The 19,582-nt window shown below is 44.2% G+C and overlaps 1 protein-coding gene across 3 annotated transcripts in view; it reads left to right on the plus strand.

Annotated features, from left to right (window-relative positions):
* The window catches only part of Cnksr3 (CNKSR family member 3), a 95,089-nt gene extending 76,667 nt beyond the window's left edge, over window positions 1-18,422 (plus strand). For 2 of the 3 annotated variants that reach the window (XM_008854726.2, XM_029556990.1), the window contains 6 exons: window positions 2,469-2,537; window positions 2,993-3,139; window positions 8,294-8,418; window positions 11,211-11,419; window positions 11,871-11,960; window positions 16,928-18,422. In XM_008854726.2, coding sequence (XP_008852948.1) covers window positions 2,469-2,537; window positions 2,993-3,139; window positions 8,294-8,418; window positions 11,211-11,419; window positions 11,871-11,960; window positions 16,928-17,223 — 936 coding nt within the window. In that variant the 3' untranslated portion in view covers window positions 17,224-18,422. The remainder of the gene's footprint in view (window positions 1-2,468; window positions 2,538-2,992; window positions 3,140-8,293; window positions 8,419-11,210; window positions 11,420-11,870; window positions 11,961-16,927) is intronic. The other variant, XM_029556991.1, reaches the window with a different exon arrangement.
* The last annotated feature ends 1,160 nt before the right edge of the window (window positions 18,423-19,582 follow it).

Consider the following 19,582-nt stretch of genomic DNA (forward strand, 5'->3'; position numbering starts at 1 on the left):
CTATCAACTATCTTTCTATCTATCTAATGCACTGAATGTACCGATTCCATTTATTGGTACTTATATGTACCTGTGTTCAGGGCTGCCCACTTGGGATTAGATAACTTTTCAGGGAGCTGGTTTCTAGAGAGAACTGATTTCTTTCCCTCAGCATCCATTGATTGCCTGTAGCTCCTCATCTTCAGGTGGGAACCTGTGAAACTCTCCCCATCCATCTTGGCATTTCAAGCCAATACATGTTTTTGAAGAGACCTGAGCAAACAGGGTCAGATCATTCCATGGTGCTCTCTGACTTCCTTTTGGATGTTAATTGAGATCTTACTCCGGAGTCTTACCAACCCTCTCTTGTCCCCATCCTCCTCCCTGAGATGAGGTTCAGATGAATGAAGGAATTGTCCTTCAGGTCATACCTTCCGAGGGCACACCACAATAAGCATCATCTTTCCGTAGCCCGATGCATGGTAAAGATAGTCTAGTGCTCCTAACCTGGGGAAAATTTTGGTATTAGGCTCTTTCTTGACCAGAGTTCTGCCAGCCACAGTCTTGAATCACTCGGTAGGACATTTGAGAAGTTAATATGTGAAGCTCTTTCCGAAGGGAAGTCAGTTGAAGACACTAGTTCGTGTATTTTAAGAATGTGTATCTATCAACAGGGACTTCCTGGCCTCGGAGCCATCTCTTATAAAGTGAAGCTTGTCTCAAATGAAGATTAAGTGGATGGTGCCGACGAGGGTCAGCTGTAACTGTGGGTTTAGCATCAGGCAGGTGCAGAAAGCAGCGTAGTTAAATTCATTTTAAAAAGTAACTGAAGAGGAAGAAACTCTAGAAAGGCATGCCCTAGGTTGCTAGTCTTGGGTGAGGCTCTGCTGGTTGTTATGGCAAAGGGTAAGATGTTTTTGAAAATAACTGGCGCAGTTACCCGTGCCTTCCACTGAGCCTAGGCAAATCAAAGGGAGTGTTTCTACAGTTCAGTGCTGCCTGCTAATTTCTTGTCGAACCTTTCACAGCAGTTAAGTGAGAGAATTCAGCGAGTGAGTCTTGAATTGTGCTGCTGCCCTCCCTATGTTCAAAGGTGCTATTTTGTCTTCAGCTAACTGTAAATTGAAGATCCCACCATTCACAGAAGTAACAAAATGAAATGCTCTGACCTAGGTAATGTTTAATTAGAAATCAAAGATTTATCTTTTTTTCTTCATTATGTGACATATCTTTATAAACACGAAGAGTTCTCGGTTTACTTATATGAATACTCTAGGCACCCCATTTGACAAACGGTTTATATCCTTTCATGCCAATTTTTTTGCTGTTGTTGCAAAGTAATAACAGTGTATAATTCAGGAGAAACAAAGAATATATTTTTCTTAAAAAAAAAAATCTCTGTATAGCTTGGTGTGGTGGCGCACGCCTGTAGTCCCAGCACTCGGGAGGTAGAGGCAGGCGGATCTCTGTGATTCAAGGCCAACCTGGTCTACATAGTGAGTTCCAGGACAGCTGGGGCTACAGGGAGACCCTGCTTCAAAAAGACAAAAAAAAATCTCTGTGTATATGTGCATATATGATATGTGTTTTTATGTGTACATATATATATGTGTGTGATTGCAGGTGCAAGTGCATGCATGCCACGGTGTGTGTGTTTGTGTGTGTGTGTGTGTGTGTGTGTGTGTGTGTGGTGTATAGGTCAGAGGACAACCTTGGGTATTAGTCCTTGTCTTCTGCCTTTTTGAGGGTTTCTTCTTTGCCACTGGACTGGACCTTTCAGAGATTCTCCTGTCTCTGCCTCTTAGCTCGCTGTTGGCACACTGGGAGGGCAGACATGTGCACTACTGTGTTTGGCTTTCTATGGGTCCTGGGCATATATGCTTGTATGGAAAGCTCTTTAATACTGAGCCATCTCTCTAGCCTTATATATATATTTTCTTGATACTGAAGATTCATTCATTTTGAACTTGACCTGACAATGAAGAGAACCAAACCAAACAGAAACATTCTCTTTAAAGGAATAAATGCTCTGTCTCTATTAACTTCCTATTTTAGTAGTGTTGTGATAATATGTAAACAAAGACAGAAAAAAGTAAGATTTAAGTTTATAAGAAAAGGAATGTGAAAGCTACAAAGACGATCTTTATTCATTAGATAGTTTGTCTGCTTTTACAAGGTGAATTCTGATAGGGATACATGTAAAGTATTTTTACAATGGCTTTTAGCAGCGAATCATTTCAACAATGTGCCCATACTCTTCATAGGCTGTATGAACTCAGCTGTTTTAAAGGACAGACCATCAGCTATACCAACATTATAAAGTAGATGGTCTGCTGCTCCTGTGTCAGGTTCCATGGGTTTTGCCCATATTCTGTTCTTGTTTCTTCTTGGGAAAGTTTTATTTCTGTTGCTACTTGTCTACAGAAGAAAGAACTAGAGGGAGAAAGACAAGGTTTAAACAACTAAACCAGATCTCTGTTTCTGTGTAGTCTCCTGCAGACAGATCTCAAAAGATTCACGCTGGTGATGAAGTCATTCAAGTGAATCGACAAACTGTGGTGAGTTTGTTTACTGGGATCTCATTTTGCTTTCAGAATACTCAAATATCTGTAAAGCCTCTTTGTTTACATTTAAAAAATGCATATGTGTGTGTGTGTGTGTGTGTGTATGTACATGTATAGGTCAGTGTCTGTGGAGGCCAGCAGGGGTCAGCAGATTCCACATTCCCTGAGCTGGAATTACAGGCTGTTGTAAGCCACCCAACATGGGTGCTGGGAACCAAACTCCAGTCCTGTGCAAGAACAGCCAGTGCTCTTGACCATTGGACTATTGCTCCAACCCCTACATTTTTTTTTGAGTTTACACTTTCTATTCAGTTTTCCACTCCTTTAGATAGTGTTCGGAAGAACGTATTTGCATTTACTTATTTTCTCACAGCTCTGTCTTGAGATAAATTGCCAGGTTTGGGTTTCCATTTTTCATGGGAATGCCTTCCCCACTTTTTTCTTTGAAGGTGGGGTGGCAACTAAAAAACCTGGTGAGAAAGTTGAGAGAGAATCCCACTGGAGTTGTGTTGCTGCTGAAGAAGCGGCCCACAGGCTCCTTCAACTTCACTCCTGCCCCCTTGAAGAACCTTCGGTGGAAGCCACCTCTCGTGCAGGTATCTGTGACCATTGTGGACCTCCGTCTGGTACAAATGTATGAACAGTGTTGAGGGTCTCAAAGAACAAAGGTTAAAACTTGAAGATGATTGGTTCTTAGAGTTGGTTTGCCTGATTGTTCTACAATCCTGCTTGTTTGAAAATGTAAACTGCAGCTCTTCCTTAAACAGTGCGGTAGCCACTAGCCGTATGTGACTCTTTAAATAATTAAAAGGTTAGTTCCTCCATCTCACTGGCAACATTCCAGGTGCAGAATGTTCAGCTATGGTTGGTGATGCCATATTGCACAATACAGGTGTGCATGTTCTTGTCCTGGCAGAAGGCTCCTTCTAGGTCTTTCCAACATGTTTTGTGGCTTTTCATGGGGACACCTGAACAAATGACTTTTCGTCCCAGATAGGGCACTGATGACAGACTAAGGAAATGATTCCACTCATGTCTAGCTTAGTGAACCAGTGAGTTTTTTAGGATCTGTTACAGGAGTGTGGGTGACTCAAAGGCCACCGTAGCATGGCTGACAAGCCGTGAAAGCCATGTCCCTGGAGCTCCCCACATGACCTGCAGACAGCCTTGCCAGTTAGTACGTCTCCTCTTCCCAGCAACTGTTACTGCTTATGGGGGAGAGTCTTGTGACTTTCTGGAGTTTCCTGAGTCTTGAATGTTTTGTTTACTTCTTGTCCTGGTATATTTTGTTTAATTCCTGAATCTTGTGAACCTTCTGCCTCCTTCTAGGAGACAATGTTTGAGTTGTGAGGTGAGAGCTGCACAATGCTTAATTAAATACTGTACCCAATTTGAACACTATGTTGGACTGCCTGCATGGGGCTGAGTCCTTGGCAGTGCCTTACCAAGGCCGAGGCGGGGACAGAGAACGTTTACCCAGTGGGCTGTGGTACCACACCATGGCTTAGGTACTATTCTACGTCAGTGGTGATATATAAAAGACAAACCAACCTTAAGATTTATTACATAAATCCTCTTCACACACTGTCTGCCTTGTTGTGTCAACCTAAGGGGCTCAATGGCACCTCTCCAACCCCAGTGCTACCCACCCCCCCTTAGCCATCTATCCTTATTGCCTGAGCTGAGAGTGTAGAGTAATGCCATTTTAAGCCCTTTAAAGTCCTCAGTCTCGAGATTGCATTTTATTTATAACTGCTTGTGGTTTTATTATGCATCTTCAGTTGAAAGGGGCCGTAGTTTCAAGCTGTTCTATTTGAGCATTTTGTAACATACAGCATTGCAAAAACACCCACAGGTATAGCTTATATGGCATGGGAGGTTGAAAATCAGCAAAGTAGAGGGTAGAGCAAGAGGGATACATACTTTAAGTTCCTTATAATAACATTTTTTAATTCCAAAGATTTAAATTGATGCATACAAACTATATGTACATTTGATGTACAGCACAGTCTTTTGAAATATTGTATGCGTGACCTTACACACTATTTATGCTGAGAACATTTAAGCCTGTTCTCTTAGCATGTTAACTATCATCACCATGTCCTACACTAGAGGGTCCTGAAGGAGAGGGAGTATGAACTGTGTAGGTCAGGTACCTTCTTCTGGTGTATTTCTGTGAGGACCCTTCTTACCAGTGAGGTGGGACATTTCAGAGCTGGAAGGCAGGTGGAATCTGCACTTGCAGATGAGGATGTGTCTTGTTCTTTAAATCCACTTATCTACAAAGCATGAAGCTCGGATGCACGGCCCTTAGGAAAAGGCAGTGTCTTAGGTTAGGCCTCTAAGAAGTAAAGGTATGATACCTGTGAAAGTGATGTTTGAGGGCAGATGCTTCAGGAAGGAAGAAGAAGGCAGAACAGGACAAAAAGGCAGTGTCTTAGGTAAGGCCTCTAAGAAGTAAAGGTATGATACCTGTGATGTTTGAGGGCAGATGCTTCAGGAAGGAAGAAGAAGGCAGAACAGGACAAATTTAGCCAAAGGCCTTAGTAGCCCTGCTTGGGAGAGGGCGTGTTACTTGCCGAGGACCATTCTCTGGAAAAGGGGAGGCTGTGGACTTTTTTGGCAATTGTATCCAAGCAGCTGGGGATTGCGATCTCGGTGTGGGGACCTGAGTTGGCCTTGCAGCCCCTGCTACAAGGAATGAGTTTAGACTCTCTGGAGCCAAGGATGATAGATAAAGTTGGTCTGTTCAGCTGGGACAGTATAGTGGCAGAGATAGCGTCAGGCTAAGGGGTGTGGACTTCACTCCTGGTGGCAGGTTGACAACTGGTTTTATATCTATGTTACTTTGCTATGGTTGTCATAACAAAGTACCACAGACTGTGTGATTGAAGTCCAAGGTCAAGCTATCAGAAGGGCTGGTCTCTCCCGAGGCCTTGCTCTCTGGCTTGGAAACAGCTGCCTTGTCTGTCTTCACGTGGTCCCCCCTTCGTGTGGTGTCCATTTTCTGTCTGTTTCTGTGCCTTAGTTTTACAAGGACACAGTCATGCTAGATTGAGCCCACCGTAATGTCCTCATTTTAATTTGATCACCTCTTTAAAGATGTGATGTCCAAATACCACTACATTCTGAGGTACTGGGTGGAGGTCAGGGGTTAGGACCTCAACATAGGAATTCTGAGGGGACGGAGTTCAGCTCATGACAATATCTAAACATAGGAAACATCAGATAGAAGGCTGTTGTGGATGCCCACAAGTGGGGTGAAGGAGTCCTGAGCAAGGCTGGTGATGGGGTGATTCAGATGAAAGACTAATGACGCAGAAGACCGTGGAGAAGGAAGGGGTCTGCCAGAGCCCACAAGCAATACTGCATGGTGGTCACAAGGGCAGCTCAGAACCGAATCCCTGCTTTCATGTCCCAGCTCTGCCATGCCTCCGCTGTGGGCCTTAGTCTTTCTAAGCCTTATTCTCCTAATTATTCTGTTGACTATTAGAAAAGGCTTTGGAGTAAGCCGTGTGTTAAAGTGTTGGGAAACCTCAGTGGTGATTGAAATGAGAAAGGAAGGAGCCATTTGGAAGGAAGCCTGAGTGCAAGCGGACTGAGGAGAAGCACATGGATATGTTTGGAACACAGGGGAAGTTAAGTGTAGGTACAGGCTGGTTCGTCCCTTGATTCTTAGAAACTCACTTTGGAAGGGGCACACTTCTCTGGTTTTGTCTGTGCTGTTTGAGCATGAGAGATGGGGAGAGATGGCGATACCTAATTTTGCTTCTGACCCAGGGAAGTAACCACTGTGAAGATGAAGAAGCCGTTGAGCGGCTCGGCTGCCGAGTGCTCTTGTGATATGTCCAGGCTGGTTTCTGAATACAGACTCTGGTAGACAAGGCCGTTGGCCTCTTCAGCTCCTGGCTGTGTGTGTTTCTCTTCCTCCATCATGCCTGGGTGCCCACCATTCCTGGGAGGGAAGCTCTTTAGTTCTTTTCAACACCTTTAGTGTTGTCCTGTCACAGAGACAGTACTCGTTCTGTTTCTAGGCTACAATCCTGGTAAATGAGGGTTTTTCCATTTATAATTTGGAATTGGGGGCGGGGGATCTCTTGTGGGAGTGTTCCAAAATACTTCTGCTTCCAGTGTTTTGAGGGTCTGGATCCTGGCGCCGTGTCTTCATATATGAACTAAAATTACTTGTTGGGAAGGCAATGAATTGTATGCTGAACTGGTCTTAGACGTCAGTGAATTCCATATTGAACTGAATTGGTCGGGGGAGGTTATACAAATGGAGACCAGAGAGTACCCCTCTCACTATAGCCTGTTTTCCTCCTAAATGTAGCTGCCACTCTGAATCTCCTGGTGGCCACTTCTAGAGCTTTCTATACTGGATGTAGAGTCCTTCCTAGCTCTTGAACCTACTGTTTCCACCATGACCTGGAGCAGAAAGGTGGCTTTTCCTCTTCCCAGGATCTTGCATCGTCTTGCTGGCCTTTACTAAATGGTTCCTATTCCAACTCTGAGGTTTCCTGGCTGGTCCTTTATCAGCAAGAGAGAAATGTTCAATATTATATGATAGAAGAGCTATGATTGAAGGCCTCACAGATTTTAAAGATCAGTAGTATAATTTAAAATTACAGTATGTATTTAAATGTTTTTCTTAAGATTATTTTTATGTGTATGAGCATTTGTCTCTGTGTGTATATGTACCATGTGCATGTGTGGTACCTGTGGAGGCCAGAAGTGGGAGTTGGCTCCCATGGAACTGGAGTTACATTTAGTTGTGAACTGCGACATGGTTGCTGGGAACCGAACCTGTTTCCCATGCAAGAGCAGCAAGTGTTCTTAACTACTGTGCCATCTTTCCAACCGCAGATGTAAAAATTTAACATTAATTCTTTGCACTATGGGCATGAATTGCTAAGTTAAATGGTATGTTGTGTACTTAGTATGTGTCAAGCATGTCCTAGTCCTTCACACGGGCTACCTCAGTTTCTACAGCTGCCCAGTCGAGTACTGTTCTTCTTTTGGTTGGTTCCCATCCTATAGACGAGGCACAGAGAGGTTGAGTGACTGAGCAACACACAGCTAATCAGGAGAGCCAGGATTACACCCAGACAGAGTTCCAAGGCTATGCTCCTAGTCGGCAGTAGCAGCCAGGATCACACCCAGACAGAGTTCCAAGGCTATGCCCCTAGTCGGCAGTAGTAGCCAGGATCACACCCAGACAGAGTTCCAAGGCTATGCTCCTAGTCGGCAGTAGCAGCCAGGATCACACCCAGACAGAGTTCCAAGGCTATGCTCCTAGTTGGCAGTAGCAGCCAGGATCACACCCAGACAGAGTTCCAAGGCTATGCTCCTAGTTGGCAGTAGCAGCCAGGATCACACCCAGACAGAGTTCCAAGGCTATGCTCCTAGTCGGCAGTAGCGTTGCTAAGTGACCTTGAACTATTTCTGCTCTTGCTACAGCTCTCTGCCATTAGTATTTAGTGTCACCGTTTTACAGAGGAGGAACTGAGGCATGGGTTTTTAAGTGGTTTTCCCAGAACTAGAGTTGTGACTCTCCTCTGGCTTCTGAAAGCCCTGCGTGAATTGTGTCTCTTAGAAACATGGGGGTTGAGTCCCGTTGGGAGTGGTGAGCCTGTGGTGAGCTCGGCTCTGCATGTACACAGGACTGGGCTTGATTTGGAGTCGGGGAAGTATACCATGATAATCTCCAAGCTGACATCTACATTTTGCTCCCCTTGTGGCTCTTGTTGCAGACCTCACCCCCTCCCACTACAACCCAGTCCCCAGAAAGCACCATGGATACGTCCCTGAAGAAGGAGAAGCCAGCCATCCTGGACCTGTACATTCCGCCCCCACCTGCTGTTCCCTACTCTCCCCGGTATGTCAGCCCATTTCATGGAATGGAGTGGTTGTCTCTGTGTGGGTAGATGCCACTGCTGTGTGGCAAGCTGAACCCAGAAGCCGCTTTAAAAGAGTGATCTGAATCACTGTGTGGGAAGTGTAGTGCGCGGTCTTACTTCATGGCATCTGAAGCTACACAGTTTGGTGATGAGGGACGGTTTAAGAAAACAATATTTAAGCTGAGCATGGTGGCACACACCTTTAATCCCAGCACTTGGAAGGCAGAGGCAGGCAAATTTCTGAGTTTGAGGCCAGCCTGGTCTACATAGCAAGTTCCAGGCCAGCTGGGGAGACCTTGTCTCAAAAAGACCAAAAAATAAAATAAAGTAAAACAAAATAAAAGAATATTTAAATATCTTACTTGTGAAAAATCTAGGAAACTCTGCTTCTGGGGTCTTGGAAAGGGCTGTTTGTGATCTCTTCAGCTTAAGTTACATTAACTCTATGATAAATTAATCTGTGGGGAAGAAGTGTATTTGTGAGAGTCATTAAAGTTATAGCCTGATTTTACTGGGAAGGATATATATGTGCACACATATACATATGTACTCACATATGCACACATATGTACACAATACACATACATGTGCACATATACATGCATACACACAGATGCACACACACACATATACACCATGACACTCTCAAAACTACATGAGGGTAGTAGGGCCTTGAAATGTGTGTGTGGTGTGTGTGCACATGCATCGTCAATGTTTGCTTTGTGTCTGAACTGTAATGCGAGTGGACACAAAGGGGACCATGGTGACTGAGGTGTATACTCCAGGCCTGCTCATGTGGGCTCATGCAATGACATATGCCAACAACGCTAGAGGATTCAGAATACATATTACTGCTGAGGGGCCAGGTCACCACTTGACGGGACACAGATTTGGTCCTGTTCCCAGAGACCTGCCAATGTTGCAATACCCATTCAAACACAAATTGAAAAAAAAGTCTTATATTTCATAAGACTAGTTTAGGATGCATTTTATTGTAGTGAATGCTTTCCTGTTCGTTTATTTTCACTTACCCGAATTTTGTGTTTCTTGCCTGGGGACAGAGACTTCCTGTGGTTTTCCTTAATTTGTTCAGAATGAATGACAGCATGTTTACTTCTAGTGAGTGATCAGAGTCACCTTGTAACAGGTGGGCCTTTTCCCCGAGTCACAGCCCAGGGTGCTGTGGCCACAGATTTGAAGTGCATTTAAGGTGTAGATGATGTTGCCTCTGCTCATGGAGAGTCCAGAATCTCATAGACGTAGGTGTGGATACTTGTATCAGAATCTGCAGGAAGATCCTCTTCCTTCACCCTAAGTCTTCTCGGGGCCTCAGTGAAACCTCACAAAAGTACTGCCTAGAAAGGAGCTATGTCCATAGGAAGAAGAGGAGCTAGGGCTTTAAAATCTATCTAAAGGTAACAAATGCGTGTACATATACCCATAGACCACCAGAGAAGGCTATTCTGTGAGGTAAGGAAAATGCCAGTGTATTTAGAGAAACAAGTCATGAGTCACTAAAGCTTTATGACTATGGAGATTATAGAGTGAGTTTAAAGGTGTAGGAGGGGGCTGGAGAGATGGCCCAGTGGTTTAGAGCACTGGCTTCTCTTGCAGAGGACCTGCATTCAGTTCCCAGCACCCACATGGCAACCATCAGCAACTCCAGTTCCAGGGGATGTTATGCCCTCTTCTGGCTTCCACAGGCATTGCGTGTCTGGGTGTACATACGTACATCAGGTGAAATACTCATAAAGGAAAAGACTCAAGGTGTAGGAGATAGATCCTGGGGAAGAGGGGAGCAGGCAGCAGGTTACCTGGGAATGCCACACACAGGCTTCATGACTTAACTTCGTTCTGTATTGTACCCAGGAGTGTTTGATTGGACTGATTATCTAATAACATTTGCCAAAAGCAAAGAGAAACAATGAAGTATCTAGTAAATTGGGCCCAGCTAAAAACTTAAGTTCTGCTATAAACTGACATTTCGGTAGGATTAGGATTGAATTGGCCATCCAGCCTTTCCCAGTTTCTGTACTGATTTCAGAAATAGTCCCTCTCCTCTGGTGACTGAATAGCACTCTTTGTATCTTTTAGAAGAATTTTCAAATGTAACATCTTCATTCCACATCAAGGGTTTTCTTTGTGGGGATGGAGAGAAGGGTCAGTGTTAAGAGCACTGGCTGTGCTTGCAGAGGACTGAAGTTCAGTTCCCAGCACCCACATCGGAGCTAACAACTGTCTATAACTCCAGTTCTAGGGGATTCAATGCCCTCTTCTGGCCTCTGGGGGCATTACACAAATGTGGTGCACATACATATGTGCAGGTAAAACATTCATACACATTAAATAAATAAACACACAGATGCACACACACATATACACCATGACACTCTCAAAACTACATGAGGGTAGTAGTGATCATACTCTTGATATGAGGAATAGTGCATGCCTCAGCTTATGATTCTTGTGGAGAATCAACTACAGGGTACATGGGAAAACTGGAGGTGGGCTTTCAAAAGTGTATTTGTGCTGTGCAGACATACATGAACAAAAGCCTGTGTTTACTCTGATTTAACAGGTTTATGGTGTTTGTTCTTTAACAGGGTCTGTCTGTAGTTGAAGGGGTACCTGGAATTCAGTAAAGTAATGCTTTTCCTCCAGTGGGCAAGGACTGAGTGTCAAGTGTGCTGGTCGTAGCAAGACTTCTGTCTCTCATTCTTCTGCAAGAGAGACTATCTGTGAGCTCTGATTATCACACCTTATCTTCCAGGAATGAGAACGGGAGTGTTGTCTACGGAGCGCTCAGTAAGGGTAAACAGCCCCTGCCTGGACGCAAGGGATCTGAGTCCCCGAACTCCTTCCTGGACCAGGAGAGCCAGAGACGCAGATTTACCATTGCTGATTCCGATCAGTTGCTGGGCTATTCGGTGGAAACCAACATTCCACCCCCCAAAATGAGAGAGAAAACAGCATCTTATGGTAAGGGCCTGTTTGCCCTGCTCTTCTCTTTCTTTGACTTCTCTTCCCTCCCCTGTCCTTATTTGGAACTCTAGCATGAACTTGGCAGACTCTAAAGGTAATCCGAGGAAAACTAAACCTCAATGAAATTCTAAGTATGAGACCTTTATTCATCTCGCTAAAGCAGAGCCCTGTTGAGTCATTATTCTGCTGGCATCAAAGCCCAGCTGTGTGAGCTCACGTTACAGTTTAGCTTTTGCTGCCTGGGTTTTCGTTTTGGGGTTGGAGACTCAAAGACTTAGTTTAGCAGGCCCCCATTTGCTTGCTCAGGCAAGGTGGTGCTTTAAAGTTTGTTACTGCTTCTACATAAGTGGGCTTGTTATTGTGGGACCAAGGTTACAAGTGAAGGGAAAGATTGTGTAAAGTTACAAATGTCGCTAACTTTGCAGTTTTCCTTCTGGTCTCTCTGAAGGCAAGCCCCGGCCTCTGTCCATGCCTGCAGATGGGAACTGGATGGGGATTGTTGACCCTTTTGCCAGACCTCGAGGTCATGGGAGGAAAGGTATGTTTCATCTAAGTAGACTCAAAGCACTGAACCATGTCAGAGGTCCCAGGCCCAGCCCACTCTATTCCTAAAGGCATTATGATTAACTAGAGACAATACTTAACTTTTCTGAAGCCCAGCTTGTCATCTGTCATATTAGACCTGTTGAAGGTTGCTAAGATCCTACTTATTTCTAGTGACTATAAATCCAGTTAGTGTTGTGGCTTCTAAAAAGGCTCTAGACATAAATAGTCTACTTTTTTAAACAAATAAAAGAAGAATTTTCACTAAGCAAGCTTACCCTCAATTTTCTGACTACTGTTGAAACATAATTATCTGAAAAAAATGTGTTTAGGAGCTGGAGAGATGACTCAGTGGTTAAGAGTACTGGCTGCTCTTGTAGAGGACCCAGGTTCAAATCCCAACACCCACATTGCAGCTAACAACTGTCCATAATTCGAGTGCTAGGGGATCTGATACCTTTTTCTGGCCTCCATGGGCATTGTACAAGGGTATGTTTATATACATGCAGGCAATATACTCATACACATAAAATTAAAATAATTTTAAATGTTAAAGTTAAATGTAAAAAAATTAAAATTTTTAAACTGTTTCACTCTGTAATCAGTTACTAGTTACTGCACCAGTCTTCAGGGGATTGCTTAAAAATACTTTTATTTATTTTTGCCAGATGGTCTATGATTCATCAGCATTGGTAGAACATTATAACATTGCTTTTGTAATGTTGAAGCAAAGAACAAGTAGAATAAGATGGGCTTTGGACAGTAAAAATAAAAGAAAATAAATTCTACAGGCTTAAACTTCCACATGACTAACTCCCGACATGTAGGGGTTTGGTGAAGTTTGTCGGCCGTGTACCTGGATCAGCTGCCTTATGCTAACATAACAAAGGGGTAGGATGCCCACCAGTTTGTGGTTCCAGATGTACTCACGAAAATCTGTGCAGTAGTCAGCAGGTGGCAGGCTGGCCTTGTTTAGAATAGCATCTTGATTGCTATTTCAGGAGCAGGGATGCAGCCCGTCCTCCAGTTTGTGTACTGAGAGACGAAGGCTACAAGCTGGGAAGTGTGAGAGTGGGAAATGGGAAAAATATTTCCCCCTTCTTTCCTCCATCTGCATTTCTTCCATGACAGCTTTAGAATTAATGATACACGTCTACACATGACCACTTAAAAACAGCAGTGTTACTGGGAGAGAACTCCTCATACTCTGCAAGTATGCAATGTGGTGGTGTTCATCTGTTCTGAATTAAACATCATCAATATAGTTTAAATCCAGAACATTTCATTACTGCGCAGAGACCCTGTACCTGTCAGCACTCACTACCAGTTCCACACGCTCATTCTCACCAGTCTGTGATTTTACCTAGTTTGTGGATTTCATGTAAATAAACTCATACAGTATGTGACGTTTTTAGCAATGGGCACTTTTTTTTTTTTTTTTCCCCTTTTTGAGGCAAGAGCTTATGTATCCCAGGCTGTCCTCAAACTCACTTCGCAGTGTGGTCGAGGCTGACCTTGAACTTCTGGTTGTCTGTCTTGCTTCTACCTCCCCAGTGCTGGGGTTACAGGCATGTGCTACCATGTCCAGTCGGTTTCTGCGGTGCTGGGATTGCACCTGGAGCTCTGTGCGTGCTAGGCACACAGTCTATAAGTTGAGCCACATCCCCAGCCCAATGGGAACTTTTAAAAACTGGCTTTTCCTTTTGATCATAGAAGTCAAACAAGTACACAGAAAAACATCTAGAAGGTGTAAGAAAGTAAAACTCAGCTGGAATTCATTTTCCCAACTGAGAAACAACCCTGTAAATATTTTGAATGTCTTCCAGTTGTTCCTATATTTGTGTGTATATAATTTGAAAAAAATGGAGAAAATGGAAGAAATAGACATTCAGCAGTATAGAAAATGAATCTTACTAGAACATGTAATTTTTTGCTATTGCTGCAGTAGTGTTGCATCCCTTGACTGGAGCACATCTGTTCAGTTTTCTATTGATGGATATTTATTTCCATTTTCTCCCACTTATTAATGCTTCTGTAAGCATCCTTATACATAAATCTGGGAGCATTTTGGGGAGTAGAGTTGCCAAGAAAGGCTGCTTGCTGCCAACATATCCTGCATTGGAAATATTTGTTCAGTTTCTTAGAATATTTCCTCTGTCCCAGGAGGTGTGCTGGCAATTAGGGCAGGATCCTTCTTTGTTTTAAGAAATGTCCAAAGCATTTCAGGGCATGTAAGTCATTGGCATCCTGTCCATTGACAGTGACTCCTAGCTTTCCTTTATTTGGGATGGCGACTGAGGTTTATTACCTCCCTACATGCTCCTGGGGGGAAGTGCTCCTGAAGGAGGTGCTCCTGAAGGAGGTGCTCTGGTGCAGGTTATATGCTGCAGGCCCACAGCAGTGAAGCAGAGACAGAAAGATTTATTTGGGTCACAGTTTCAGGGTGGTGCAGTCCATCCTAGCAGGGAATGCATGGCAGAGTGAGCTCTGATCACGGCAGTAGGAACATGCAGTAGGAGCTGGCTTCATGGTGGCAGATCAGAAAGCAGCTTCTCCAATAAGGAGCTGGTCTGTGATCTTCAGAAGCCCACCCTAGTGACCTGCTTCTGCCAGCCAGGTCCCACCTCCTAAAGGTTGCACAGTCTCTCAAAGCCACACCACAGGCCAGGATATCAGTACTAAGAACAGGAGCTACTGGGGGACAGTTCACACTCATACCACAGCATTCCATCCTAGTCCCTCCAAAGCTCGTTTCTATCTCCTAATACAAAATGCAGCTAGTCCAACTTGAAAAGTCCCATAATCAATAGGTCCTACTATTTAGAAGTTCAAAGTCTTTTAAGACTCAAGGATATCTCTTTTAACTGTACCCCTGTAAAATCAAAACAAAAGTTACATACTTCTAATATTCAGTGACAGAGAAAACATTCCCAGACTAAAACTCAGCCAGCAAATACTTCTAGCTCCATGTCCAGCATCTGGACCTCATGCTGTCATGATGCAGGCTTCATTGGGCTCAGGCACCCCACCCCTTCCCTGCTGATTGTAGGGCATGTGGCTTCCGTCTTGGGACAGTTCCACTTGGTGCCTGCACAGTTTTTTGGAAGATGGCTCCCATTTTTGTCATTTCCAACATCCTCTGTTCTCCACTGCAACTTAGGCTCCACCTTCAAAGCTTCATGCATTGACTTTTCAGGGACTCCCTGCAAGGAATCTTATTCTGCTGTGCATTGCCCAACCTCACAAACTCTTCTCAAAAGTCTCTGCACAAACCTTCATGACCCCATAACACATGCATTCTGTTTGTCTGCAAAACCAGTATGATCCGGGCAACAATGAGTACTTTTGCCAGCTGGAGAAGCATCTTGTTCTTGTTGGACCACAGTGGCAGCAGCCTCTGGGTACTTGCATGGTTGATTCTGGGAAAGTACTATCCTGGGCAGTGCCTTTCCAGCAGGATACTCTAGAAGCTGTCTTTCTTTTTTAAAAATTTTGTTTGTTTATTTTTTTATTCATTATTTTTGTATGTGCCACAGAGTACATGTTGAAGTTGAGGTCAGAGGATATCTTGCAGGAGTCAGTCACCTCCTTCCACCATGTGTGTTTCAGGGATTGAACTCGGATCATCAGGTTTGGCAGCAAGTGACCTTACCTGCTAAACCATCTCACCAGTCCCGAAGCCCTCTTTTTTTAAAGGAAAGTTTTTAAAATGGGTTTCCAGTTTTGCATCCTGGAACCTCTGATGGGAGAGGTCTCAGTGCTTCTTGAAATGTCCTTAAGGCACATTTTCTACTGTCCCAGTGTATAGCTCATGGCTCTCTGTGTGTTTGTGTGTGGGGGGATGGGAATCTCTAACATGTGGAGCTACTTGGTCTGCAGCTATAAACATACTCCTTTCCTGACAAAACTGCATCTTTTTCAGATCTTTCTGTTCTGCTTTTTGATCTTAATTCTTACCATAAACTTGGTCACAAGCAGCAAGTATCAGCCACGCCTTTGCCTGAATGCTATACTGCCTTGAGATTTCCTCTGCCAATTTAATTAGTCTTTTACTTTTGAATTCACCCTCCCTCAGAGTTTCAGGACACAGGCAGAGCGTAGACAGATTCTTTACCAAAATGTAACCTGAGCCGTGTGTAGTCTGATCTGCAGCCTTGTTCTCATCTAAAACCTTATGAGTCCAGGCTTGCCTGTTGATCTTTCTATCAGCACTCTGGTCTTTGAACTCCTACTAAAGTTACCCATTAAGTTCTGGTGACAGTATCCTGGGTCATTGTTAGCCTACATTTTCAAACTCTTCCACATTCTTCCTGCAGACCAGTTCCAGGCCTAAGAAATACACGGTCAGATTTAGTCACAGAAATAACCCCACTTTTCTGGTTCCAATTTTCTTTATTAGTTACTTTTGTGTTGCTTTGACCAAAATACTTGACAAAAACAATTTAAAGGAGACAGTTTATTTTGGTTCATGGTTTCAGGAGATTTTAGCCCATCATAACTGGGAAGCTATGACTGACTCTCTGTGGCAGTAGGAGCATGAGGTGAAGGCTCTTCACATGGTGGTCGGCTTGGACCAGGGGTGGATATAACCTTCGGAGGCCCACCCCTTGTGAGCCAATTCTGCCAGCCTAGTCCCACCTCCTAGAGGCTCCACATCCTCCAAACACAGTGCTACCAGCTGTGGGAACACACATTGAGAATATGAGTTGGTGGCATGGGGGTAGGGAAGTGTTGGAATTTCTGATGAACCATAATACTTATGATGAATCTCTTTCATTTCTGTTTTCAAACATACCGATGAGGTAGTCCTGGCTATTTGCAGGGCCTTGCAGTGAGGAAAACTGGGCATGGTGCCCACTTTTAGAGGGATGTTAGATCTTGAGATGGGCTGAGGGCCCTGTAGGCAGCAGTGGACAGTGTGTTCTTACTCTAAATAGCCTTATGGGTTTCATCTGAAAACAGGGGAAGATGCCCTTTGCCGGTACTTCAGTAATGAGCGGATCCCCCCCATTATCGAAGAAAGTACCTCTCCTGTGTACCGCCTCTCCAGACCCACAGCTGAGCGGCATCTGGTGCGAGGTGCAGACTATATCCGAGGAAGCAGGTGCTACATCAACTCAGATCTACACAGCAGTGCCACCATTCCATTCCAAGAAGAAGGGCCCAAGAAGAAGTCTGCCTCGTCCGCCAAGGCATCTTCCACTGAGCCCTCCCTGCTGGTCAGCTGGCTGACTCGCCTCAAGCTGTTGACTCATTGATATGGTTCTACCAGCCCCCTGCCTGTCTCCTGCTACAAGTGCCTTCTTCCTCAGTGGACGGCCCCTGTCGACTGCTCCGCAGTGTTCCACACCCTTCTTACTTCATTCCACTTGTTTTATTTGAAAGTTGTATATTGCCATTCCTGGAACTTTGAAATAATTGGAGGCCATCAAATCCAGGGGATCCTAGGTGCTGTTTGTAGGGGGCAGAAGGAAGGACCTGGCACAGCCTGCTTTCCTTGCCTCCCGTTGTTGGAACGTGGGGACATATTGTGCAAGTTGTGTTTGGCCCAGACGTGTGAATGTCAGGAATTGGCATTGTTCACCGTTGTTTTCTCGGGTGGTGGGGACTGGACTGAAATTGGTGACTTTGGTTCCACAGATGTGTCAGTTTGTGGTTCAACTTCTGTACCTGAAAAAGCCCATGGAGAAAACATTTTTGTTTTGATTCTTAATGCTACGTACCATATGTGAGTGCATCAGCTTCCACTGCAGAATGGCATGGGATATGGATGTAAGGCTCTTTGGAGCATGAGTCTACCTGTAGCTCAATTGTTACACATGCTTAACCCTCCTTTTCCATAACAATTCTCCTTCTAGATCAGCCAAGACAGAAACTCATGAGCACAGTTTGATAGGGCTTACTACACACAAAGCAGTATAGGGTTATTTGTGAGAGGCATTGCTGTTGTATGTTTTTGTCTAAGGGAAAAGAAGCTATAAGATTTGCTGAAAGCCAAAGTATGATTCAGAAAAGTGAAGCAGCAAGATTTAGGGGTAAAAAGACATTTGTCAGTTTGCATTTTTGACCCGTTTGACGCCTGTCTTCTGGAAAAGAACCGCCAGCCTTTCCAAGTTGTACACATTTTGCTAATTAGAAGTATCCTCATGGTCACTGATTTTCAACTAGCATCAGGTATTTTGAAAATGTGTGTCTGGATATTAACTCTTGTGTAAACTGAATGTATGATATTTTGCTAGAATGGGAAAGTCCTATCCTGTTAATTTAAGTGTTTTAAATAGAGTTGTATATTTTTCTTACTCTTAGTCACATGTAATTGAAATACTTCTGTTGTGCGTCTTGTGTGAAACCCATGAAAAAGAGCATTCAAGGGGTTTTCAGATATACAAGGGACCACTGTGGCCACTGCCAGCATGGGCACTAATATTAAAAGCCAAAATAAAACCTCTCAAGCATTTTGGGGTTTTATGAATTAGTGGTAGGGGAGCTGAAGAAGCATGTTTAAATGGAATTACAGAAGAGGAATTTTCCAAGTTGTATTCCTAGACAGAGCTGGTACCCCAACTCGACATTTTCTCTCACACCCCTGGAGCTATTTGCTTCACCTCACTACTGTACTGACCTGCCTGAAATGCAGTCTGAGAGAGTAATATTCATTTCACCCAACCCCACAACTCCCCGCGGTGTCAAGTGACCCAGCAGCCTCTTGTATTAGCATGACTGAGTTCAGCCATTTCTGTCAGCCCCTGGGAAAACTGAGAAACCAGAACACAGTGTGTGGATCCTATTGGACTCTGCAGACATGGAGAGAAGATGCTTGTGTGTGTGATCCATCCAGTGCTTAATAGGCAGCGTATGGGCAGAGTGCGGGAACAGGTCTCTGATGGTGAGGAAGGAGCTTGAGAAGAGACTTGTGTGTGTGTTCCATCCCATGCTCATAGGCAGTATATGGGCAGAGTGCGGGAACAGGTCTCTGATGGTGAGGAAGGAGCTACGTGCAGGAGAGCTGGCCTCTGCCGGTTTCCTGTTAGCCTGAGCTGGCTCTGTGCCCAGGAAGTGGGACAGGGATATTTCCTCTCCCTGCACTTAGGAGAGGGTTCTTCGTATTGTCCTCCCCGTTTAATGGATTAAAAAGCTTTGGAGGGCATAGCAGAGCGGTGGAGGGCATAGTGGGGAGGCATCGGGCATAGTGGGGTGGTGGCCCCTTTTCAATGGAGAAAATACCACTTCTGAATTGAATGACCATTGGAAGAATGAATTTCCAACTCTGACTTAACTCTTTGCAGTGCTCATCTGAAATTACTGTACCACATGGTATCTCCCAGACTCTTCTTTAGAGCTCTGTAGGAGGTCCAGAGAACATTCTGGCTTCTATAGTCTCCAGAATTTGGTTTTCCTTTATGTTTATATCTGGGATTTTCCCCTAAATTACATTTGAAAACTATTATTGCTGCTAAAATATTTCATAAACCTCTACTTTTGAAGTATATAAACAATAGTTATTAATAATTATTCTTCAAAATGGGCCTGGAGAGATGGCTCAGTGGGTAGTTTGTGGCACAAGTATGGACTGGAGTTTGACTCTCCAGCACCAACTTAAATCCCAGCAGGTGTGGC

Source organism: Nannospalax galili, unplaced genomic scaffold (assembly GCF_000622305.1).
Source record: "Nannospalax galili isolate Female #2095 unplaced genomic scaffold, S.galili_v1.0 scaffold1087, whole genome shotgun sequence".
Taxonomy (NCBI): Eukaryota; Metazoa; Chordata; class Mammalia; order Rodentia; family Spalacidae; genus Nannospalax; species Nannospalax galili.